The sequence below is a fragment of the Tachypleus tridentatus genome, chromosome 11 (genome assembly GCF_004210375.1).
Source record: "Tachypleus tridentatus isolate NWPU-2018 chromosome 11, ASM421037v1, whole genome shotgun sequence".
In the NCBI taxonomy this organism is placed as follows: domain Eukaryota; kingdom Metazoa; phylum Arthropoda; class Merostomata; order Xiphosura; family Limulidae; genus Tachypleus; species Tachypleus tridentatus.
The window spans coordinates 6,105,589-6,132,745 of record NC_134835.1 but is presented as its reverse complement, the minus strand read 5'-3'; the positions used below and the strand labels follow the sequence as shown (position 1 = coordinate 6,132,745).

The 27,157-nt window shown below is 33.7% G+C and overlaps 1 protein-coding gene across 5 annotated transcripts; it reads left to right on the top strand.

Annotated features, from left to right (window-relative positions):
- Positions 1 to 836: 836 nt before the first annotated feature.
- LOC143231639 (uncharacterized) lies at positions 837 to 27,044 on the top strand. Of its 5 annotated transcripts, XR_013017089.1 has the most exons (5): positions 848 to 1,281; positions 9,988 to 10,545; positions 11,171 to 11,261; positions 25,028 to 25,101; positions 26,867 to 27,010. XR_013017089.1 is itself a non-coding variant. In XM_076466175.1 (4 exons), the coding sequence occupies exons 2-4, from the start codon at positions 10,336 to 10,338 to the stop codon at positions 26,955 to 26,957; spliced, it is 375 nt and encodes a 124-aa protein (XP_076322290.1). In that variant the 5' UTR covers positions 837 to 1,281; positions 9,988 to 10,335; the 3' UTR covers positions 26,958 to 27,044. The 5 variants fall into 5 exon arrangements, 3 of the variants coding, with proteins under 3 accessions (XP_076322290.1, XP_076322291.1, XP_076322292.1); XM_076466175.1 differs by lacking the exon at positions 11,171 to 11,261 and having other exon boundaries at positions 837 to 1,281; positions 26,867 to 27,044; XR_013017090.1 differs by lacking the exon at positions 11,171 to 11,261 and having other exon boundaries at positions 840 to 1,023; positions 26,867 to 27,015.
- The last annotated feature ends 113 nt before the right edge of the window (positions 27,045 to 27,157 follow it).

The following is a 27,157-nucleotide window of genomic DNA, read 5'->3' as shown; positions in this document are numbered from 1 at the left end:
CCCGGCACAGCTAGGTGGTTAAGGCACTTGACTCCTAATCTCAGGGTCGCAGGTTCGAATTCCCATCACATCAAACATGCTCGCCCTTTCAGCTTGGAGGCGTTATAATATGGTGGTCAATTCCAGTATTCGTTTGTAAAAGATTAGCCCAAGAATTGGTGGTGGGTGTGATGACTAGCTGTCTTCTCTCTCTAGTCTTATACTGCTAAATTAAGGACGGGTAGAGCAAGTAGCTCTCGAGTAGCTTTGCACGAAATAAAAAACAAACAAACAAAAAAATCCCGAAAAATTTAAACGAAAATAAAAACTTAAAACGAAGAACTTTAGCAATAATACGTGACAGAGTTAAGGAAGTTTTGAATATCATGATTTTCTGTAGCAAGATTCTGCTCTTATAAAACCACACAAAAGTTATGTTTGAGTGTTTATATTCTGAGACTAGTTAAAAAATAAAATCCATTCTTGGCACTTTTGTGTTATGTCGGCTACATTTTTATAAATTATGAAAATATAAAACAAGATATCATAATAATTTGATATTGTGTACGCGGACGCAAGTTTGAGAAAGCATTGGAATCTGAATGCAATTTTAAGGTGACTGGATTCGATTAAATAACCCTTATGGTCACACTCGTGATGGTTGGGCTATATATTTTATACACTATGGGAATATGAAATACAATTTAATGAAGGCCAGGCATGACCAAATGCTTAGGGCGTTCGACTCTTAATCTGATAATTGTGGCTTCGAATCCCCCATCACATCAAACATGCTCGCTCTTTCAGCCGTGAGGACGTTATAATACAATTAATCCCACTATTCGTTGGTAAAAAAAGTAGCCCAAGGTTTGGTGGTTAGCCCTCCCTCTAGTCTTACACTGCTAAATTAGGGATGGCTTACGCAGTTAGCCCTCGTGCAGCTTTGCACTAAATTTAAAAAAAACAAATAATTAAATTATAAATTTACCTTGTATACGAGTAGCGGACAGAAGTACGAGGGAACGTTGAGTGTTATGTTTATAGGTGAGAGTGCTAGTTGTTTCGTCTTTGTATGGAGTTTACAACCAACGAAAAATGCAGGATTTAACATGAACAGTAATAAATGGAATAACCTTTCATGTACTGAAAAACAATTAACTAAATAGCTCATAAGTATCTTAGCCTTTTGAGACAAGGTTATGGAAGACTTGACATCAGGCTTAACACCTCATTTACCGAACGTTAAACTTAAGCTAGGTAAAGTTGCAAACCTCTCAGATACTGATAGTGAAAAGGAAGACGGTAAGTAATTAATGTTATCCCCTGACAGATAGATTCCTTATTTCATTTTTATCTTTACATGATTAAATAAAAAAAAAGTCAGTATGTTAACTCCTAATAATGTTTAAAAAAAAACAAAGTTAAAAAAGGGCTTTTAGTTGAAGCTTAATAATTTTGAAGTTAATTGAATTAAGGTATTCTCAAAACACAAACGTAAATTAAGTGTAACCCATCATATCCATTTTACTTTTAACTAAAGAATATCCTTGTTATTTATAACAATTCCCATTAACAGCAAATTCGGCATCACCTCCAAAGTATTTCACAAGAATATTTCGTTTTCAAATAAAAACTTAAAGAAAACACTTGGTTTCTCTGAGAACAGTCAAATCCCATCACAAACTATTGTAAAATAGCAGCAACTACTACATCTGAAAGCTACTCATTCCATATGCCAGTGACATAAACTACAAATTTTATGAGGCATTTCTTATAAAATGAGTTGTATACACCACTTCTTTTAAAAAACATGCCAACATAAAATAAATTTGAATTTTTAAGTAATACCTATTAACAGTATCACTCAAATTTAACTACTTATTAGTAATTCATATATTTCGAAATATTCGATTCCAACAAAAACCGTGAAGTAATCTATTTCGTTCTTGATGTCCCTTAACATTGTAATGATAGCTACAGAGTTTATTCTTGAAACTACCACGTGTGTCTTTCAGTCTGAAAATCTCGTCTTTAAAATTACTATTTAAATTTTTATTCTGAAGAACTTGTTTTTCCACATCCTCGTTGTCTTGGCTTTTCAATCATTTTGTTAATTTCACAATTTCCTTAATCACTGTCACCACTGTACAAGTTTCAACTGTTTATAGAACTTCTTCAAACATTCTTCAACTTAGTTTGCTTAAATGGAACTCCTGTCTTGTATTCATCCTTGTTTCTTGATGAGCTAACTTGTTATTCTTAGCACATTCTTCATTTAAGTCATGGATCCTTTCTAGTAGTTTAGAACCCAAACATTGCCATTTAATATTTAAATTTTCTGAACAAAACTTGGAAGGCATTAGAAAAGATAAAAACAGTAACAACAACACATTTCAAAACAATGATTCAATATTAAATGTTAGTACATTGTCATACATGAACTTCAGTCATTTATACTCAAAATTTTGAATACCAAATGTTACAGTGATTGTGTGGTTGATTGTTTTACATGCGTGTTTTGAAATGTATTACATATGCAGGCTCAGTATTTGAAAAAAAAAAGTGATCATGAGACTGCCTATTAATTACAGTTTTACTGATAGTGTGGCTAGAAATGTTGGGGCAGGTGCTGTTCATTGGATGTAATAATATAATAGAAATTACATAAACTGATTAACTCAAATATTAGGCTTAATGATAATGATAAGTATTTGTGATGATGAGAAACCTACTTGAAGTAAAATGTATTCTAAAGATGGCTGTTATGGATATTAAAACTTTAATTAAAATAAAGTACAGAACAATGTTTCAACTCTCGTACATCCCATTCAGGTTAACAAAGTGTTAAGGTTTGTTAACTTTTGATTAATGTTAACATTTAACAGTAAATTACTTTCTTTTTTGTAAAAGGTACTTGTGAGGACCTATAAACTTTGTCATTCCAGACACATGAAAAAAATGACATTGGGGATTTATATATATAAATTAGACGTGTGCATAATTGTTAATATTAGTCCAAGAAATATGTGATTATGACCCATGTAGTTTTAGACAAGAATAATGTTGTTGCTAATAGTAGTCTCAAATTTTTTTTTGTGGGAAATGTAATTAGTAACCTTTTGATAGTGGCTTTAGAAATTAATTTCCACATGTAGCCTGAACAAGAAACTACCTTGTTATTTCTATCACTGAACCTCTAAGATCTTTATACTTTCAAAGTAGCACTTACAGTTTATTATATCATTTTGTTACAACAAAATGGAATATTACGTGGTACCAGGAACTACATAAACTGTCAGCTTGCTTTATAATATTCTCTACTTTAACATCTAGCATGTGTAGTATAGACCTAGTCTTTCTGCACTTCACAGTAAATGCTCAATGACAGTGTTTTCCACAACATTCTTGTTCTTCATTGCAAGTAGCTAAAGGTTTTCAAATCTGTTAGACTGATATTTGAAAATAAAAACCTGTTTCTACAGCACTAGCTCTTTCCTGTAACTACCTTTTTCTGCACCTCTCTTTCCTGTCTCTGTAACGAACCTTTTCCTGCATAACCGACTCTTTCCTGTCATTATAACTGAACCTGTTTATACAGTACTATCATGTTCACCCTTTTAAGACCATTACCCTTATCCTCACCCTTCTTCAAAGAAACCTTTACCATAATTGTTAATATACTTTTTCACTACTGTAATTTGTTTTCCTCCTAATTTTCACTGTTCCATATCTAATAACCCAGTCATTCCCAAAGCTATCATTGTACCTTTCTAAAAATTGCAATTCTAAAACATAATCTAGTCTTAGTATCCTACACAAACTATGAATTCCACCAAATGCATTTCTGAAAAACCTTGTTTGTGGAAAAATGAATAGTATTAAAGAAATGGTACTTGTCAGAACTTCCTATCATTTGGAGCCACAATATATGATAACTTTAGTTAGTAAGAAGTATCTAGTAATTAATAAAAATAAAATAACTGTAGGGATCTTATAGGCTACTAGTCTATTACCTTTGCTCTTTATTTTGTTACTAATCTATCCTTTCATTAACTGTTGATAAATCTAAACAAAATTTCAATGTAATTAATTTTAATTGTGTTTCTTATACTATATCTACAATGTACACTGTGCCTCCAATAACTTGTAACTAAGTGCTAATTTAACTATCAGCATCTATGAAAAAAAAGCAAAACAAGCAGAATTTGTTTCTAATTTAATAATGTGTATATCCTATGCTGTATCAAATTTGTGTGCAAGTGCTCAGATGGTCATATTATCTTTTTATCTGTCTCTCTGACATTTGGGGATTGTTTGCCTCTCTTCCTTTAGATTTCTGGCAAAGAGAATATACATGTGGCTCATCCACATGCCTGCCTCTGTGGAGCTTTATCCATCAGGTGGCACACTCCATATGCTTTTGTTCTGGGTGCTTTCTCAAGGGAGCTCATCTAGGTTTAATTTTGCACAAAGCCCCTTTACCATTGCAGTGTGAGATTCTAGCTACTGTGTGTACAGAGGTGAGGTGTATTGCCTTGGGAATAAACTTTTTTATAACATGAAAATGTATTTTTTGGTGGATACTTTTCCATATTTTCCCTTTCCCTTTTATTCTGTTTGCTTTTGGTGCACTTTCTCCTTGCTTTATATAAGAATGAAGCTATTTTGAGAGCAGTGCTTAAAGGGAGTTACTCTGCATGTATGTAATGTGAGCCTCCTATTGGTGGAAAGCTGTTGTTGCATGGTGATGTCAACTTTGTATTAACCCCATGAATTTTAGGCACAAGTTAGTTCAAGGCTAGTGGCATGCAGGTTTCACAGATGCACAAGAGATATAGCTGTTCTCTGTGGGAGAGATAGAATTTATTAGAAACACATTTTCATATTAAAAAAATGTTAGCTTTTCTCTCTAACCTGTTCGTTACACAGTTGCTTGTGTTGATTTTTCCTGTACTAAAGATTCCTTTTCTGTTGCCTGTTTTTGGCTGGATTTATTCATTTTTTTTCTGGTGCTCTTATTTCTTGAATTTTTTTTCCATTTTGGTGATTTCCCTTTAATTTTTCTTTCATGAGCTTGCTGTCCTTTGTAACTTTTCATTAATAGGCTGTATACCACTACCTTGACAGTGTTAATGGAATAACATTATACAAACATCTTTTATGTATCAAGTCATCCCATAAGTAATGTCTGAAAATTCAATATAGAAAGTACATCATCATTTTTGTCTTTGTAGACTAAAATATCAAGTAGGACCTGTATAAAAATGTTCAGACAAATAAAAGAAACTAACCCAACTCCACTTTTTCAGATCATTAATCAAATAAACTCTTATGAAGATGGATGTGTCCGAGGAGCACATTAAACATATAATGCTTTATGAGTTTAAGAAAGGCAATAGTGCAGCAGAAACTACACGAAACATTCAAGGTGTTTAGGGTGTGGAGTCTCTCAATGAAAGAAAATGTCAAAAGTGGTTTCAAAAGTTCAGATCAGGTGACTACAGCTTAAATGATGCACCACGTTTAGGTCGTCCTGTTGAGTTTGATGACTTGCTGCTGGTTGCACTTGATGAAGAGTGTGCTTTAACAGTTGAAGAACTAGCACAGAAGCTTAATTCAACAGTTCACCATCATCTACAACAGCTTGGGAAGGCATCAAAACTTGGAAAATGGGCCCTCCATGATTTGACAGAAGCCAACCTAAGAGCAAAAATGGACATTTCAATTTCTCTGCACTCTCATGAATGTAACCTACCTTTTTTGGACAGGTTAGTGACTGGAGATAAAAAAAATGGATATTTTATATATATATATATATATATATAAAAAAAAAAAAAAAAAAAAAAAAAAGTTAAGCATTATAGACAAAGGCTCAGTGCAGGTAAACTGGCTAAAACACAACCTAAAATGTAGCTTTACCTTAGGAAAGTCTGTTAGGTGTTTGGTGGAATATTGTTGGTGTGATCCTCTTTGAGCTGCTGCCATTCAATGTAATGATTACATCAGACTTTTATTGTTTACAGTTAGAGTGCTTGAATGTTGCACTGAAAGAAAAGAGACCTGCTTTGATCAATTGTAAAGGTGTTGTGTTACACCAGGATAATGCATGGTCTCATACAGTAAGGATTGTATCTGCAAAGATTGAAGAGCTAGACTGGGAAAAAACTTCCACATTCTCCTTATTTTACAGACCTTGTCCCATCTGATTATCATCTATTCTGAAGCTTGCAGAACTATCTTGATGGAAAGAGCTTGGAACACATGAAGATGTCAAAACTACTCTCTATACATTCTTTTTCTCTCAGACCTCAAGAATTATATACAAGTGGTATTCAAAAGATGGGAATTGTTGGCAGGAAGTAACTAATAATAATGGAATATACATTATTGATTAAATAACATCAAAAGCACTTGAAATCCTTTCTCTTTTTCTGAACCTAAAATCAGACATTACTTAAGGGATGACCTGATAGTATCCCCCATGTTTTTCTCCTTCTATAAGTATTTCACTTTCTTTGAATTAGGAATTTACTTTCTTCAAAAATTGTGTTTTGTAGAAGTTCTCTTTTATCCCAGAAAACAGTATCGACTCTTTTCCTTCATACAGACCTTAAGAGTAGTATCTCATCCGAGAGAGTCTTTGTGGTGTTCCCTCCTCATAAAATGTCAACCAGTTTGGGGCTTTGTGATCAGTCATTTCTAGAATTATCTCTCAGCTGGGGTCTAGTGTGGATTGACTTTTATGCATGCTTCACCTATGGATTCACTTTGTGGGAGATGCTTGGGTTCATGGTATTTCTCTTAGGACCTTTCCTTCTCATTCAGGATTACTCCATGTTCCACCAAGATGTTCTGAGGGTATTTGTATGGAAACTTCATTCATTGACTTTCCATTTCAAATTTAGCAACTTCTGTTTTTGTCCTGGGAGTCTCTTTTTTTTTTAAAGTTTTCTAATTAGGGTAGGCTGGTCAGGTTCCTGATCCGATACTGATTTTCATTTAGATACCTTTCTAATTAAGTTGGGTGCAGTTCTGGATAACTTCACTTTTAGATGTTTATCTTTTCTGGAGTGTTGGTTTTTCATGTTAAATGCTGTTAAGATATGGACAGTTTAATAGATCTGCCAGAATATTTAATTTGAAGAATTTCAAAATGTTGTTTTGATTTATATCAGTTATTCTACTATTATTTTTTACATCATTCTTCAGGTACTTTTTCTTGGAACCTCTGCTTGTTATTTGCAGGCTCCACTTTTTTGGTTCATACAATAATACCTGGTTGTTTGTCTTGTTTGTAACAAATTATTTCAAAAAGTGGCACATTTGTAATTCATCAATGCAAGTGGATATATCAGTGCTGTTCTATTTGTCACTTCCTTTTTTCTAGATTCTTCAATTCTTTGTCATCATACTTTATTATTTCACCCCGCTTTTGATGGTGGTCTCTCCATTTCTTCAAATATTGGTTAGAGTGTGGTTTTGTCAGTGACTTTCCATTTTGCCCCTAGCTATTTTTATCTTCAGTTTTTAGATATCTGTTTTAAGTCTGTATTTTCAGTCTTCGTCTTTTTATGATTTCACTTTTGTACTGAAACCTCTGTTTGGTTCATGAAGCTATTGCATGTCCTCCATTAGAATCTTTGACTGCATATTTCTTGTGCTATATCTTATGACATGTTCTTCTCACTGTTGCTCATGGAAGAAATTTTTGCCTTGGATGCATACAGTAGTGTTTCCAAAGCTTAAATTTTCTTAATCGAAAAATGTATTTCAAATACACAAAACCACTTGACCTTCATTCAACTTCCAGTGTCTGTTTTGCCTCACATATGTGCAATATGATGATGAGGAAATACTACACAGGGAGAATGTGTCAATACACTATTCCTTCTTCTTTGGTAACTTGTTTGTCACAGTTGGAACCATAATAAGCCCTATTTCCATCTGCCATCTTAGTCCTTTTCAGCCCTTACCTGTTCCTTCTTCCAGGGATCCTTTACTTCATTGCCTTCTTCAGTGAAGGTTAGCATAATGCCAACAGTACTACTGACTACTCAGTTGGAGTTCGATTATACAAATTTGTTCCTCTTTGACTATTATTCATCACAGATCAATATTCAGGTTCTATCACACAGACTTCTCATACAATTCAAAAATGCCTCACCACCTTTGTCACAGGTACCAACTTCCTTTCTTCGACCTCAGGATTTCATTACCAGCCAGCATTTATTGAAGGTGGTTCATGACCTGCTGTCTCAACAGGCCATCAAACCTATGAATCGTGTTTCTCCTAATTTTTATTCCAGGCTTTTTTGTTATCCCCAAGAAAACTATAATCTGGTGGCCTGTCATAGATTTTTTCCACTTCAGTCAATTTTTCAGTCTTTCCCCATTTTACCATGAAATTATTTCTCACCCTCAGGTAGACTTTTTCCAAGTTTATGAGTGACTAAGATGGATGTTACAAATGCTTACTTCCATACTCTGCAAGCTTGGCAGTTGTGATCATATCAAAGGTGGATTTCACATACACTATCCTTCAGGCTTGCATATCCTTGGTTTGTTTATCAAAGGTGGATTTCACATACACTATCCTTCAGGCTTGCTGTTGCTCATCTTCTCTATGCTCTCGGGATATATTTCATTTTCATTATGTATTTTCATACTGTTCTTTTCAAATAGAAGTCTGCCCATCATACTCTTCAGCTACTCCAGGAGATGGTTTAAGTGGGCTGGTTAATCAAATTGGAGAAGTTGTTCCTTCAGCCTATCGAACAGTTGATCCATTTGGGTGTTTTCTTAACACCCATCTCATTCGGCTCAGTCTTCTTTTCATCAACTTCATTCAATAGAGCTTTCAGTTTCCCACATTCTTACTGGTTCCTCTATTATAGCTCATGAGGTTCTCTTACTTTTGGAGACTTGGTCTTTCATGGTCACACTTATCTATCTGCTCTTATACAAGTTTTTCAGTGAGCTCTTTTTTCTTGGACAGAGCTTCATAAGTAATGTATTATTTGGATTACTACTTGGCTTTAGTTCTCTTCCATATGGATGTGCTCCTCTGTTTTGCTGCCCATATTTGAGGCATCTTTCTGTGATTGGTGAAGTTTTACTTGCTTCAGGATGTGGTGTGCCACATCAGACTATCTTATCTGAAGGAGTGCCCTTCAGATGCTTTCAATGGATGTTTCTTTTTTCCCTTGCACTGGTTCCTCCATCTATTCAATGTAGGATTCTAGATATATATGTGAGAAGAGGTAGTATACCATATTGGAGGTTACAATTTTCCCATGCTGAAAACATATTTTTGATGGGTACTTATCTTTCCTCACACTTCCCACCCTTCTTTCCTATCAAAAACTGATGCTTTCACCTTCTACCAAACTCAAAGTGATAGTTGGTAGAAATGAATAGAAGGAGTCTCATGCACCAAGAGAGTATGTTGCACATTTATTGGTGGAGAGTTGTCACATGATGATTTTCATAAGAAATGTTTTGAAATAAGCCATTTACAAATGAGGAGAGAGAAAAAGCTTCTGAGATGCATAAAAATGTTTTACATATAGAAGTCAGCACTGAACATGAATAGCTACTTATGTGATGGATCTAAGTAATTATTGGAAATACATTTTAAATTTAGGAAAATTATAACATTTAAATATAACACACATTTATATTGCAGCAAGTTAGCAAAAAATTGTTTATAAGCACAATGAAATGATTTATTTTTGGGGAAAGACATGTTTTGACATACTATTGCTTTGCCTTCTTTAGATGCATGATATTCCTCCCAAAATTAAGTCACTTCATTATGTTTATTAAACATTTTTTACCTGTGTATTGTTATATTAACATAATGTGTTTTGATACTCAAGTTTATATTAGTTATGAAACATGGTTTTCAACCAATTCGTGTTAAAGTATGTATGTTGAAGCAGTTTCATTTGTTTTTATTCATAGAAAGATAAATAAAGAAAACTGTGTATTTATTTATTTATTTTTCAGAGCTTGAAGGGGAGATAAAAAAAACAGTTGAAGAAAATCCATTCTCATTTAAAACTTTCGTAAAGAAAACTTCATCCCATCCATGTATTAAGAAAGAAGAGACCCACAGAAATAAGAATGTGTCTCTGGATATTTTTCAACTACCAGAAGTACTGGATGCAAATAGTTTACCTAAAATGTCTGCAGTATTACATATACCACAAGAAAAAAATAAAACATTTAATATAGTGAAAGATGACATTATTTTTGATGCAAAAAATGACTTCTTTCAAATTAATTCTTTACCAGAAAATCTAGAATCTTTATCACCAGGAGGAGCTAAATCATCACAAGGGAAAGAATTCACAAATGAAGCTTTTACTGATGATGGAAATTCATGTCTTCAGTCTTTATCCAACATATGGGGGAGATCAAAGTAAAACTTCTGCTATGTTACAGCAAAAAAATAGTTTAACTTTTGAACAGAAGACACAGCATTTTTCTTCTCTTTGCAATGATACTCCTGTAGAAAGTTTGTATTCAGGTGTAGACAGTTTACCATCTTGTAGTAGCACTGAGGTGAGCATTGTTTGGACACAAAGATTTAAAATATTGGAAAGGTTAAAGAAAAATCTATAAATGAAAGACTGTGCTTTTAAGTAATTAACTATCAGTAAGATTTTATTGGAGTTTTTTTTCACATAATGCTATAATATTCTTTTTTCAATAAGATATATCATTATAACATTAAAGTGATTGCTTTTATTTTTAATGAATTTGAAAAAAAGAAAATTAATCCAAATGATTTTTTCTGTAGTTAACCAACAATTTTTATATCTTAATTGTTTTCTGATAATTATGTTTAAGGATCTTTTATGAGTAGTCTTAAAAACATTGTGAAACACAGTTTATTTTAAAGCAGATTTTATCGTTTTTCTGGATAACAATTTTGAGTACCCATGTTTCTGATAATTAATTTTAGAATTTGCTCTTGTTAAAAAATATAAAATTCTCAAATTCTTGTTGAGTATATTAAGGCCTGTATTAAATGAAAGTAAAATGGGTATATTGAAAAAAGTTTTATATTTCCTAAGTAAATATACAATTATAACTCAAGATTGTGAATAATATTATCTTTAAAGCATAATTATGACCTACTGGAAAATACTTCTGTATATGTTTTTGTTTTATATCATTAATCTAGATAATTCTCCAAGTTTATGTTGTTTGCTTGAAAGGAAGTTTAAATCAACCCTCTCTGTTGAGACATTCTTTACAGCTCATGTAAAGAGGTGGTTAGTGATATACCTTCGTATCTTAAACTGTTTTTTGTTTAGGTAGCTAGCAATCTGTGTCTTAATAGTATATATGTTTTAAGTTCTTAATTTTCTAATTCAATATTTAAACAATCTTGAATTTCCTTTGTGTGAAAAATAACTTGTTCTCTAGTCATCCCCTCTCCTTTAATTTATTCACTAACCCTTCAATAAGTAAGAAATGTAATGTAAATTACTTACTATAATGTTATCATTGCTCAGATAAAGCATAATTTTTATATACTTCAATCTTGTTTGGTTACAGAGCTATAAAATAGAAAATTAGACTCCTCTTGCCACACACATCTTCATGTCCCTTCTTTTAGGATTTGTTCATAGTTTTCTCTTTTGTTTAATACTGTGTTATTTATAACTAGCAGAAAACCAAAGTTTTTATTATATTATGAATTATATTGTTTTCTGTATTAAGAATTGTCAGTGTCTCTTTCAGCCCTTTGGTGTGGATTTCTGTATGTGGTGAGAGGGATCTCCTAGGGAAGGTTCTTTCAGTTTACTTCCCCTGGGATCTAAACATCTACCCATGTATTTGCCGTGTGTGGTGACCCATAAAGGGGAGGAGAGGATCCTGGTGGTTGAAGGTTCCAACTCTGACACACCACTTTGGCCTTGAATTCCTACAGATGGGTGGCCTTGAGGTAGCCCCTCTTGGGTCAGTTGGCTGGTCCACTTGGGCTAGGGTCAACCAAATACCAGTGTTGGATGTTTTCAGCAGGTTTTGTGGACATTGTGTCTGGCGCTGGTGTTTGGGTATAGTGCTCACGAAATCCTGGCGTTGCTGCAGTGTCCTCATAGGGCTTCATGGTGGGTGGGGTCATTGGGCATTGAAATATTCCTATTTTTATTATGGATCCTCCAAATAAAAAGTTAAATAAAATAATGGAAAATGTTCCATAGGTAAACAACCACGTCTTGAAGATTCTTAGCAGCAATCTTCAACATCTTTAACACCTGTTGTACCTCATTTTCTTATACCACATTCTCTTTTAGACAAACCTTTAGGGCAAATGTCTCCCCTTTTCATTCAGAAGGGACTAGAGAGACTTGCTGGCTTTCCAAAGTCAGTAAAGAACTTCGATCTGGTGACATATTGGTGGAAACATTCACATCTTAACAGAGTGAACTCATTTTGCATTCAAAGCAATTGGGGATATACCTATTGAGATTACACCTCATGCTACTTTGAATTCATCACAAGGAGTTATTGTTGAGAGGGATTTGAAAAACATTCCTGAATCTGAGATTTTCGCTGGTTTCTCCACCCGAGGAGTTTCTGCAGTGAGGTGTATCTCCACTCACGAAGATGGAATTAAGATGCTGACCAATGTCCTCATTCTGACAATTACATATCTATGTCCACCTGTCACCACCAAAGCAGGTTATCTCAATTGCAGGGTACAGCCATACATTCCAAACCCCTTCAGATGTTTCCAGTGTCAGCAGTTTGGTCACTCAAAGATGTCGTTGTGGTTCCTTCACGTGTACTCGTTTCGGTGGCAAGGAGTATAATGCCTATGAGTGTGAAACGGACCCTCATTGCATCATTTGCAATTGCTCTTGCTCATTCTACTTTCATTCTTGTCCTAAATGGTTGGAAGAAAAAGAGGTGCAGCATTTGAAAATGATTCATAACATTACTTATCCTGAGGCTTAAAAGCTGCTGTCCACCACTTCATCTCAGACGATGCTGCTGCACTTCATTCCACTATTACAGTCATATCTCTCTGTGCCTTCAAAAGAATTGTTTTCAAACTAAATGAAAAGTCTTTTGACCTCCATGGTTAAAAAGGTTAATGAATCAACTTCAACACCCATCTCTGTCCCTTACATACATTACAGCAAATCTCAAGAACCATTTCCTTTGGTTTCAGGTACAGGCACTACCTCGGTTACATCTTCTTCCACCCCAAGATGCAAATTTATTTGTTCACATCCTGTCCAATCGACCCAGAGCAGGATAAATGGAGGTTGATAAACCTCTCTCGAATAAAGAGAGTAAAGAAAAAAGATGTGGTAGTAAACAGAATGGTTCTCCACCCAATTCACCTACACATAAATAAAAATGGCCACCATGATAAATGGAACTGTTTGCATGCACTTTTGCTGCTAACGGGGTATTAACTTTGATCCTGAACTCTATATCGGTGAAGCTGTGCAGTCTGTGGTCCCTGAGACAAAGTCTTGGGGCTTATCTTTGACTGTCAGCTGACCTTTATACCACACATCAAGCAGCTATGAATCAAATGTACAAGAGCACTGAACATCCTTCGTGTTCTCTCTTCCACCACTTGGGGAGCAGGTCGATGTTCTATGTTAAAAATATATCATGCACTTATTCGATCGAAACTTGACTATGAATCAATAGTCTATGGCTCTGCCAGAACTGCAGCCTTAAAATGCTAGACCCCATTCATCATCAAGGATTTCATAGAGTCTCATAAACTTTCTTTGCACCTCCTCCACTTACAATTGTCTTTACTCTATGCTTTGAAACTTCATTCCTTACCGGAGCATCCCACCTGGTGTTGTGTTTTTTTTCCTTGGTGGGCCATACTTTTTCAGAACAGACGATCTGCCATTGCTTCTTTTGGTCTTTATATCCAGGTGCAGTTGGATGAATTGGGCCTGTCCTTGGATAACATTGCTGTATCCACTGGTCAGCCCATCCCACCATGGCTTTTTACAGTCCCCAAATGTGACCTGTCTTTAAGTCATCTGAGAAAAGCAGACACTCCTGTATTAGAAATACTGATTGTTATTTGCTGAACATTTTTTTGAACCATCCTTCCATTCATGTTTATACAGATGGTTTGAAATCAGGTGACTGTGGGCTCTGTCATGGTTTGTTGTGGTTTGGTGGTTGAGTGCAGAATTCCCTCCCCTTTTATGTTCACTGCTGAACTGTATGCCATTTCTCTTGCCCTGGATCACATTGAAACTAAGCAGTACTCATATTGTACTATTTATACTGACTCGCTTAGTTCTCTGTTGGCTCTGGAATTGTTTCATGTTCGTTCACACCCTGACCTCACCAATATTGAAAACCGACTGGTCCATTTCTCTTTAACATCTACTTTTATCCAGTTTTTCTGGATACCGGGTGATGTTTGTATTCACGGGAACGAGCTCACCAACAATGCAGCTAAAAATATCTGCTCTGACATTATTACTACTGTGCCTGTTCCATGCATGGACTATGATCCTGTATTCAAGGCTTGGCTCCGTGTCAGTTGGCAGTTGACTTGGAGTGAATAACATGAAAATAAGCTTTTCCAAATAAAACCCTCTATTAGACTTTGGCCATCTTGCTTCCATAAGGATCGGAAAGAGGAAGTTATTCTAACTAGACTATGCATTGGTCACAGTTTTTTTAACATATGGTTTTCTTTTATCTGGGACTGATGCACCAGTGTGTTGTCTGTATAGTACTCAGGTCGTAATAAGTCACATATTACTGTCTTGCCGTTATTATGATTCTCAACGACGGCACCACTATTCGTAATGTTAGACAGTGTTATTGATGATGGTGACACTGTCCATCCACCTTATAAATGTTTTTAGTTTTTTAAAGGCCATTTATCTTTTTAATGCTATTTGAGTTTTTTAATTTATACATTAGACCTTTTTTAATGTGATTCCCTTTTAAGAATCAAAGTACATCTAGTTTGATTTGAAATTAGAAAATTGCCATAACGTCAAGTAACTCAAAATCAGGACTGGAAAGACCAACTTTTGGTGACTAACGCTGCTCTTTGAACTATCTGTTAGTCATCCTGGTGAGTTACAATTAATATTTTGCAACAAGTATTTTAAAACTTTTATTTACTTTTTGAAAATGGCCATAACATCAAATAACTCAACCACGACTGGAAAGGCCAATTTCAGGTGACTTAAGAGTGGTTTTGAACTTACCTGTTAGTCTTCCTGGCAAGTTAGGATAATTACAATTATGTTACAGAAAGTCCTTTACAACTTGTATTACTGTATTTTTTCTCTTACTGCTGTAGACTAGATATAAAAATTGGATGTAATGTTATTTATGTTTTGAATTTAAAAATTAAATTTTGTTTTAACATAATTTCCTTTTATGAATTTTAGTAATTTTACTTTAATTTTAACTTTTTACAGGATGTTTGGCACAGATAGCCAAGCTGCTTTGTGCCATAAAACAAAACCAACCAAGTCTCTTTCAGTACAAGCTTCATTCTCATGGGAAACATACCATATGGCATGGGTGAATTAGTAATGGCTCTTATCACATTGTTAGAAAGCCAAAATTTGTAACATTTATGGGACATTGCCTGCTTTTGCATACTATTATTCTATGGTCTTTGGTGCATTATTTAATTAAATAAAAAATTAGGGCAGTACTACAATTATCATAGAAAAGTAGGGTGAAGTGTCATCAGTAGTTAACAGGAAAATGAATAGGGTCCAAGTAAGTACTTTATTTCTTGTTCTTCATGTGTATTTTTATTTATAATTAAAGAAGTTACTAAAATGTAAAAACAGTAATCTCATTAGTTTGTTTTAAGTTAAAATATCTAATAATATAAAATTTGTACTAGGCACACATGAGAGTAGCTCTGAGTAGCTTTTGGGTGAACTCCATGTTCCACAAGTGATTTACAACTTATAATGGTACAAACAGTTGTTTGTGGAGGTTCATTAAAATTTAAGTGTAAATAGATATATAGTATTAAGAGTTTAAAACTACATAGAATAAACAAATGTAGTTTCATGTTACAAGTTGAAGTCATTCCAGAAAGAAAAATGGATAATATAGATTTATTTCATGTTTTATTCTTCTTTTGTTTATAACCTTAGTCAAATTCACCAACCTTTTATACAGTTAAGGTAGAGAAAGTAATTGTTAAAGTATAAAGTTTTACTTAAAATAAATGTTTTAAATGTATTTATGAAGTTTTTAGAGATCGTGCAAATGGAATTTGAGGTTTATGAAATGAAGAAATCAATTCTATAAGTTAGTAGTATCAGAACTATAATGACGTGAAACAAGTACAAAGTGGTCTTGTGGTTGGTCAAGTTGAATAAGTCTATGTAGAGAGAGTTAGTGTGATAACCTCATTTTATTAGGTTTGACTTATTGGTGAATATTAGTTACACTAACTATATAATTGAAGTTCAAGAAACAAAATGTCTTTTAAGTTTACTAAATTATGCACTGTTCTTTCTACCAAACAATCCAAAAGCAGCAACCATTACAACACTGTATTACTTCAGTAACTAAACTTGTGCATATAAATGATGTTCTGTAAGTACCATGTTTTTTAAATAACATAAAATTAGAAAAGGAAAATGTTAAATTACTTATATTAACTAATTGATTATGCAAACGTTTACAAAAGTTTTTTTTAAGAGAGCATTGCTCAATCATTGTTTTTCTTTTGTAGTTTTAATTGTGCTTTTAAATTGCTATATTAGTTAAGAACATTTAAGTCACTTTCATCAGACTTCAAAGGTTTATGCAAATGTAAGGTGTTGTAAGAAAAGTTCCAAAATTAAACACAATAACGTGGCTTGAAATAAAATTTAACACAATAATTATGTAAACCCCTATGTAATTTTACATTTATTTTCTATTATGGTATACTGAGTCAATCATATTTGATAAAAATAATGTGTCCAGGTTTTATTACTCGTGAAATTGCTTATTCAATACAATACATACATCCTCTCACCCAGGTAGCTTTTCTCTGTCTTACACTGCCCTCTAATCCATTGAACAGAAATTTTCTTGCTTGTACCACAGGTCTTTATATCCCCTGAGTTTGAGTTTCATATTAAGCATGCATGGCACATGTAACAACCCTCCATCAAGAGAAATGTGTCATATTCCCAGAGCAGATGGCTCCCAATGTATTACATTATTTGTACCTTACTTATTCATTTGGCACCTTACAGATTGGGTGTGTTTCTCACTTTGTTTTCAAAACAGACTGAACATCAATTTTTTTAATGCATATGCTTTAATGCTAGCTTTCATTATGTTGCATTAGAGATTTTGATTCTCTGTTTCACAAACATTAAGTTTTTTCTATATTTGCAATTTCTTGTCTTTCCAAACATTATTACTATTGTTATTGGGGATGTAGTAATTTTTCTTATCCAGGCTTCAGGATTGACACTGTCTGTTAAAAGTTTTCACTGCTTAGTTTGTTGGGTGTTTGTTTTTCCCATAAGCACTAGTTCTTCTCTATGACAGTTGAAGAATATTCAGGTTTTTGTGTATGTTCAAGGTGAGGATGATTTTGAAAGTTATATTTTTCTTGTTCCATTTTTGTGCTGTTGCATTATTCACTTTGGTAGAGGTTTGTTCGTTTCCTCCTTTTTTTCCTACTGCTCTCAGTGGCTCGTAGGTAAGTTTATCAACTTGTATACAGCAATGCAGATTGAGATGTGCAGGGCAGGTGCAGCCCAGATACTCCTTAGTGTGGCTTTACACACAAGAGCATTAAGTATTTCACACCATCAGTGTTCAGTCTTTAATAAGTTAGATGTTTATACACACTTTGTCATATCAGTAAATTTAGATGAGTTGTGAGTTCACTATTGATTGTTACTTTGTTTTCTAAGTAATATTAGATGTTTGCACATTTATTCTTGTTTCATGTTTTGTTGACTGGGTGCATTTTGATGATTTGTAAGGTCAATATTGATAAGTACTTTGTTGTCGGTGTATTTAGTGGATTTATCAGTTTGGTATTAGTAAGTACTTAAACAAGTTAATATTTAGATGGTTTGTACTTAATATATCATTGTTACTAGTAACATGTATTTTTATTGTTCTTTTCTAAGTAATTTTTTATAGTGATTGTGACATATATGCTTTATAATTCTAATTTTGATAAGCAAATGAATTTTTTTTTCATTGCTACATCACTGAACATGTCAGCAAAGTTCAGCTCCATATCCTAAATTTTTGATACTAGAAATGGATGCTCTTCTTGTATTTTACAATTTGGGGTTTTTGTTTTTATTTCTCTTGGGTTTGGAGGTTTGTGTGCCTCATTTCCTTGGCATTTCTAACTACACACTATAGCATTTTATGGTATAGCTGCCCTCATCAGCCATTCCCTACTTCCCTGTCTGGCTTAGTGTGGATTATTATTGGGGTAAGACATACTGCTTGTAGGGGTTTGTTTCATAATTTCTTCCCTGTGGGAATTCAGACTGGCTCTGTTTTTGTGTATTACTGTTTTGGAGGCCCATCTTGCTTTTTTTAAGTTGTATAATAGGTGATTATCTTTTACATGTATCTCAACATTCTCGCCATTTTTTTCATGTTCCCATATTGGTTGTCAACAGAGATGTGAGACAATATGTAGTGGAATTAGATTCTGTAGGGACTACATTCTTCAGGTTGTTTTTCTTTTTACTTCTGGGAGAACTATAGTTCTCTTTCATGGGTTTTATAAATTCTCCAGAAAGTCTATCTCTCCACTCCTCATTTATTATCTATCATTCCTTTCCTTCTTTCAAGAGTTCCTGCCTCATGTGATCTTCTCTAACCAGGGAATATTGTATAGGTATTTCAGTCTGACTGGAGTTTTCCTCTTGGCCTTTAGTTGTTTTCTGATTAGGTGAACTTTGGAAGCTTATCTTTGACCTCTCTTGTCTCCATCAGCTTCTGGATTTGTTCCACCAGGGAATTGTTTCTATCCCTTCATTAGTTTTCCACTTCTTGTCTGTGGGTAACCAGCAATGACATAGTAAATGAATACCTTCCCATTTTTTTTGTGGTCCATGGGAAAAATGTTCCTTAGTTCTGAGGTCTTCTCTTTGGACTTAACTTAGCTCCTCTCCATCAGCTTCTGGATTTGTTCCACCAGGGAATTGTTTCTATCCCTTCATTAGTTTTCCACTTCTTGTCTGTGGGTAACCAGCAATGACATAGTAAATGAATACCTTCCCATTTTTTTTGTGGTCCATGGGAAAAATGTTCCTTAGTTCTGAGGTCTTCTCTTTGGACTTAACTTAGCTCCTTTCCATGTTTTAATGGGTAGCAACAAACTTCTCTGGACTTCTACATGTGTTGATCCTTTGTTCTGATATTCCTTGAGATGACTGGATTCTGGTTCCTTCTTGTTCTGCATCTTTGGACCTTACCTGTTTATTACTTAGAGAAGGCAGATAGTGTGAGTTGTTTCATCAATACACAGATGTTTCTCTTTTACCCAGCCTGTTTTTGAGTTATTTTTGGAATTTTCTTCACTTCTCAACACTAGTTAGACCCTTCCTGTTCCACTTGGTATTGGAGATATGGAGCATTTAGTCAACAAGACCCTATCCTTGGGTGTTTAATCTCAAATGTGAGGTAAACATAATATAATGCAGAGTGAGCCACCTATTGCATGTAAAGGAGCATCTGAGAGGCTATAAATGCTAGTGTATCTTGTGAGAACTGTTCTTTTTCATGTTTTAGAGGACAGTAGAAGATAAAAAAACCTATTTGTGTGAAAGGAGATAAGTATCTATCAGAAATCAAGTTTCACTATAAGAAAATAATAACGTATCATGCTTTTCTAGTAGCTCTGAATCAAGTTTCACTATATGAAAATAATAACGTATCATGCTTTTCTAGTAGCTCTGAATCAAGTTTCACTATAAGAAAATAATAACGTATCATGCTTTTCTAGTAGCTCTGAATCAAGTTTCACTATAAGAAAATAATAACGTGATCATGCTTTTCTAGTAGCTCTGAATCAAGTTTCACTATAAGAAAATAATAACGTATCATGCTTTTCTAGTAGCTCTGAATCAAGTTTCACTATAAGAAAAGAATAACGTATCATGCTTTTCTAGTAGCTCTGAATCAAGTTTCACTATAAGAAAATAATAACGTATCATGCTTTTCTAGTAGCTCTGAATCAAGTTTTACTATAAGAAAATAATAACGTATCATGCTTTTCTAGTAGCTCTGAATCAAGTTTCACTATAAGAAAATAATAACGTATCATGCTTTTCTAGTAGCTCTGAATCAAGTTTCACTATATGAAAATAATAACATATCATGCTTTTCTAGTAGCTCTGAATCAAGTTTCACTATATGAAAATAATAACGTATCATGCTTTTCTAGTAGCTCTGAATCAAGTTTCACTATAAGAAAATAATAACGTATCATGCTTTTCTAGTAGCTCTGAATCAAGTTTCACTATAAGAAAATAATAACGTATCATGCTTTTCTAGTAGCTCTGAATCAAGTTTCACTATAAGAAAATAATAACGATATCATGCTTTTCTAGTAGCTCTGAATCAAGTTTCACTATAAGAAAATAATAACGATCATGCTTTTCTAGTAGCTCTGAATCAAGTTTCACTATAAGAAAATAATAACGTATCATGCTTTTCTAGTAGCTCTGAATCAAGTTTCACTATAAGAAAAGAATAACGTATCATGCTTTTCTAGTAGCTCTGAATCAAGTTTCACTATAAGAAAATAATAACGTATCATGCTTTTCTAGTAGCTCTGAATCAAGTTTCACTATAAGAAAAGAATAACGTATCATGCTTTTCTAGTAGCTCTGAATCAAGTTTCACTATAAGAAAAGAATAACGATCATGCTTTTCTAGTAGCTCTGAATCAAGTTTCACTATAAGAAAATAATAACGTATCATGCTTTTCTAGTAGCTCTGAATCAAGTTTCACTATAAGAAAATAATAACGATCATGCTTTTCTAGTAGCTCTGAATCAAGTTTCACTATAAGAAAATAATAACGTTATCATGCTTTTCTAGTAGCTCTGAATCAAGTTTCACTATAAGAAAATAATAACGATCATGCTTTTCTAGTAGCTCTGAATCAAGTTTCACTATAAGAAAATAATAACGATCATGCTTTTCTAGTAGCTCTGAATCAAGTTTCACTATAAGAAAATAATAACGATCATGCTTTTCTAGTAGCTCTGAATCAAGTTTCACTATAAGAAAATAATAACGTATCATGCTTTTCTAGTAGCTCTGAATCAAGTTTCACTATAAGAAAATAATAACGTATCATGCTTTTCTAGTAGCTCTGAATCAAGTTTCACTATAAGAAAATAATAACGTATCATGCTTTTCTAGTAGCTCTGAATCAAGTTTCACTATAAGAAAATAATAACGTATCATGCTTTTCTAGTAGCTCTGAATCAAGTTTCACTATATGAAAATAATAACATATCATGCTTTTCTAGTAGCTCTGAATCAAGTTTCACTATATGAAAATAATAACGTATCATGCTTTTCTAGTAGCTCTGAATCAAGTTTCACTATAAGAAAAGAATAACATATCATGCTTTTCTAGTAGCTCTGAATCAAGTTTCACTATAAGAAAAGAATAACATATCATGCTTTTCTAGTAGCTCTGAATCAAGTTTCACTATAAGAAAAGAATAACATATCATGCTTTTCTAGTAGCTCTGAATCAAGTTTCACTATAAGAAAAGAATAACATATCATGCTTTTCTAGTAGCTCTGAATCAAGTTTCACTATAAGAAAATAATAACGTATCATGCTTTTCTAGTAGCTCTGAATCAAGTTTCACTATAAGAAAAGAATAACGTATCATGCTTTTCTAGTAGCTCTGAATCAAGTTTCACTATAAGAAAAGAATAACATATCATGCTTTCTAGTAGCTCTGAATCAAGTTTCACTATAAGAAAATAATAACGTATCATGCTTTTCTAGTAACTCTGAATCAAGTTTCACTATAAGAAAATAATAACGTATCATGCTTTTCTAGTAGCTCTGAATCAAGTTTCACTATAAGAAAAGAATAACATATCATGCTTTTCTAGTAGCTCTGAATCAAGTTTCACTATAAGAAAAGAATAACGATATCATGCTTTCTAGTAGCTCTGAATCAAGTTTCACTATAAGAAAAGAATAACATATCATGCTTTTCTAGTAGCTCTGAATCAAGTTTCACTATAAGAAAAGAATAACATATCATGCTTTTCTAGTAGCTCTGAATCAAGTTTCACTATAAGAAAAGAATAACATATCATGCTTTTCTAGTAGCTCTGAATCAAGTTTCACTATAAGAAAAGAATAACATATCATGCTTTTCTAGTAGCTCTGAGTCAAGTTTCACTATAAGAAAAGAATAACATATCATGCTTTTCTAGTAGCTCTGAATCAAGTTTCACTATAAGAAAAGAATAACGTATCATGCTTTTCTAGTAGCTCTGATTATATTTTGTTGCCTAGCACTCCAGTTTCTCTTATAAGAAACTTTTCTAATGGGTGATGAGGTCAATCTTGGACTTGTATCTTTGCAAACTTTCCTTCACAATACATGGACATTGACTTTCAAGATTGTGCTTAAGCAGACTTGAATCACTAAACTGAATTGGGGATTTAACAGGAATTGATGTGATTTTAGTTTCTTTATCATCTTAACAGTATTATTAAATGATCATACCTTATTGGAAAGGGCTTTCACATGACCTTCCAACCTTGCATTATAAGTTCAGTAGCTGTAGGTTCACCATGAGACAAAAATGTGTGTTAAACATGTCTGTAGCACCATGGCTTACATTTGTGATAGTAAACTACTGCTCTAGTTCATAGAGACATTCATACAAAATAAATTTACTTCTATGTTACTTACAGTACAATAGCATAATTTTAACAGTAGGTAAAGTGACAAATGCTTGTTTGCTCTTCATAATAAGGATCAGTGATTTCATAGTGTATTTAGTTTATTCTCCATCTGTACAGTGGATATTTACCTAAAATCCATATTTTAACAGTAGGTAAAGTGACAAATACTTGTTTGCTCTTCATAATAAGGATCAGTGATTTCATAGTGTGTTTAGTTTATTCTCCATCTGTACAGTGGATATTTACCTAAAATATCCATATTTTAACAGTAGGTAAAGTGACAAATACTTGTTTGCTCTTCATAATAAGGATCAGTGATTTCATAGTGTGTTTAGTTTATTCTCCATCTGTACAGTGGATATTCACCTAAAATATCCATATTTTAACAGTAGGTAAAGTGACAAATACTTGTTTGCTCTTCATAATAAGGATCAGTGATTTCATAGTGTGTTTAGTTTATTCTCCATCTGTACAGTGGATATTTACCTAAAATATCCATATTTTTAATTGCCTACATGTAGTTATATACATTATGTTCATCTCAATGTGCAAGATCATGTGGATATAGTTTTAATTTAAATCAAACTCAGTCCAGCCATATAATTTAAGCTGTAATAAGAGTAAGCTCACTAGTCACTCTTGTGTTTTGACTAATGTTGTAAATTAATGTTTATTTTCTTTAATAGAAATTTAGTATTGTGAATATTTGTAGGGAGAAATTAGTTATTGTGTTTTAGGCTTGTGAGTGGTTTTGTACCACATTTTTTGATAAAATAACTTGTCTCACATAATAGCTTTTCTTGACTTGTGCTGTCTCTATGTGCTTACGTTTTTGCTCATCATTAGCCTTGAAACTATCACCTACCACCCTGTGTTTTCACATGAGGCAACTGTGTGACAGCATACAAACGAGCATATGACAACTCTCCACCAATAGGTGTGACACAACTCTTAGCTCAGCTGATTGCTTCTATGCACCTTAGCTCAAATTCTCTTTTTTTTTTACATTCTTGGTGATGTTTTTTTTTCTCAAGCATTATTTCATAGAATTTAAATTGAGTACTTTTTTTTGGAGAACTCGGATTTTAAAATTTGCTACAGGTATACATGAACAAGATATAACAGGAAAACCTACAGGCAAATAAGAAGTCTGCATGAAGTTAGCCAACTTTCAGTGAATAAAAGCTGTAACATCTTCTGATAATTGCATACTTGAATGAGAGGATAATGATTTCAATAGCCTATTTCCTCCCTATATTTAAAACAGTTGCAGTTAGTTCCCTTTGGGTATCACTAGGCCTCCTCCTTCTTTCCTAGAGTTGATCAACTGGGTTCTTTATCTTTTGTCTTTGTCACCTTTGATTTCTCCCATTTAAAGTGAGACACCTTCAGGCTACTATTCTGTTCATCCTCTTGCTGGATTCATGCCAAAAGATTTGTGAACCAATTACAATCTAGGGTCTGCATGCCTAGACCCTGTAGTAATATGGAAGGCAATGCTTTGGTTTATCATCATTATGTGTTTCCTTTTGTGGACTTGCAGAGGCTTGATTATCCTCTGTCTTTATGGCTGTTCCAATCCAAATTCTTTGATCATATTTTCCAAACCTAAAGTGTTCTGTATCTGCCTCACTTTCATTCCCTTTTCTCACTTAATCTTATGTCTGAGAGTCTTTTTTTGTTCTCCTGAGAGATTTTTTTAGCATCTTCCACCTTTTCTTTCCGAACATGGTTCATCTGTTGTTGGGATTATTTAGACCAGAACTGAAAGACTAATTTTTATTAGTTTTTATTTTTATAACATTAAATGAAGAATCAGTTATTTTGTGCTACACTAAGCAATACTTATAGGTAATTAATCAGTTAATCACCTAGCTCTAGTTGTGTAGCTTTCTACTCAGCAATAACATTAGAAAGTTCATCATATGTCACAGTATTTGGATGGGTTTTGTAATTTTTAAGATTTAAGTTATTTTTTTGTAAATGTATCTTTGGTTTTATTCAAATTTTTCAGTGAATTGTTTATATGTAAAGGTATTGTAGCCTTTTGTAAACATTATTTCTAAAATATTGTTAGGTTTATATTTTTGATAAATATATATATATTTTTTACAATAGTTTATTGAAGAAAATAAAGTAATGAAACAAAAACTTGATGAAGCCCAAGAGGAACTGAAATCCAAAACCAAGAAGTGAGTTACTAGATAAATAAAGTTTGGATTTTTTTTTTTTCAATTTTAATGCTGTTTTAAGATAGGTTTTGTTTTTGCTATGTTGTTTGGTTATTACTGAGGCTTTGTAACATGTTTTCAAGGTTTTTATAATTTATGAAATGTTCACATATATGAAACATAGTCTCCTTCTGCAGTTGTAATGATTTTAAACTGCTCAATTGTTACTAGAGATATAAATTTGTTATTCAAGTTGAGTAGTTAGGTCACATTAGAACTTCTATTACTGGGAGCTAACTACCTTACTTGTATAGCAAATTTATATCATTTCTATTATGGTAATATATTTATTGAAACCTACACAAATCCTGGTATTTTTGCTTTAACTTATAAATGTACAGATAATTTAATAAATATGAATAATCCTGAAATAAATGTTATCAACACTGTTTATCCAGCAGAATTAGAAATTGAAACATACTACAATAACTAATACAGAAATACCATATATAGATTTAGAAATTAAGATAATTTATAAGGCTATTAGTGTAAATATTTTTTGATAAAAGAAAATATTTTGCCTTTTCAGTTAATGGTTTACCCTCTTTCAATAGTTTGCTCAATGTGGTTTCCTGTAAAGTGGTGAGGGAACCTCCAAAAGAAGGTTCTGTTATTACAGTTTAACTCCTCTAGGATCTAAACATCCACCGGCATGTTTGCCGTGTGTGGTAACCCATGAATGGGAGGACAGAATCCTGGTGGTTGAGGGGTCCAACTCCAACACACCACTTTGACCTTGAATTCCTCTAAATGGGTAGTCTTGGGATGGCCCCCCTAGGATCAATCGGCTAGTCCATTTGGTAGGGCTGTGACGATTACACTATTAACCAGTTACGGTTCGGTTACTGCTCTTAACCGGTTAATCTAAGATTTTTTTCCAAGAAAAATAAACGAGGGAAAACAATACAATTATCGACATTTGCATGTAAATATTCCATTATTTGACCTTGACATTGGTATGTTTGCCTATCGCGATTTTACGAACTGCTTGCCTTTTTGTTTGGTTGAATTTTCGTTGTTGTTGTTGTTGAAAGCCTTTAGAGTTTTTGTTAACGTTCGGTGCGGCCGTCACGCGCAAATTCCTAGGGCTGTTAACCCTAATTAATTAACTGGTTACAGTTTGGTTATGAGGCAAAGATTAACCGGTTACAAAAGTCCATAATTATCGCAGCCCTACCATTTGGGCCAGGGTCAGCTGAGTACCAGCAATAGGACATCCACAATGAGTGTTGTGGACATTGTGTCTGACACTGGTGTTTGGGAAAAGTGCTCACAAAACCCTGGCATTGTCTGCAGTGCCCTTAAGGCACTGTAGTGCATTCCATTGTAAGGCTCCATGGTGGATGGGGTCAGTGGGCACTGAAAAATTTTCTATTTATTATGTATACTCCTAAACAAAAAAAAAATAACACAACTTGAAACCATCGAGGAAAACCAGACTACTGGAAAATGACCACTGATGTATCTGTACTGCCTAACTCACCACTTGAATCTGTTCTGTGATTCCTAATTTTGCATACCTTAAGTGACAAACCTCTAGGGCAGATGTCCCCATTTTTTATTCAGAAGGGCTTGCTGACTCCCCTAAATCAGTAGAAAAGCTGCATTTGGGAGACATCTTAGTGGAAACATCTTCATCACAGCATTCCAAACTCCTCCTGACATCAAAGGTCTTGGGGGACATACCCATTGAAGTTACTACTCATTCTACTTTGAATATTTCCAGAGGAATCATAGTTGAAAGAGATTTAAGGACTGTCCCTGAATCGGAGATCCTCGCAGGTCTCACCAGCCAAGGTGTCACAGCAGTACGCTGAATTTTCACTCGAAAAGATGGAATTCTGGAACCAACAAATGTTCTAATACTAACATTTACTGTACCATGTCCTCCCACCACAGTAAAAGCAGGATATCTGAATTGTAAGTTACGACCATATATTTCAAACCTTGTTTGATGTTTTTATTGTCACTGATTTGGTCATTCAAAACAATCTTGCGGTGGTTCCTTGACCTGTGC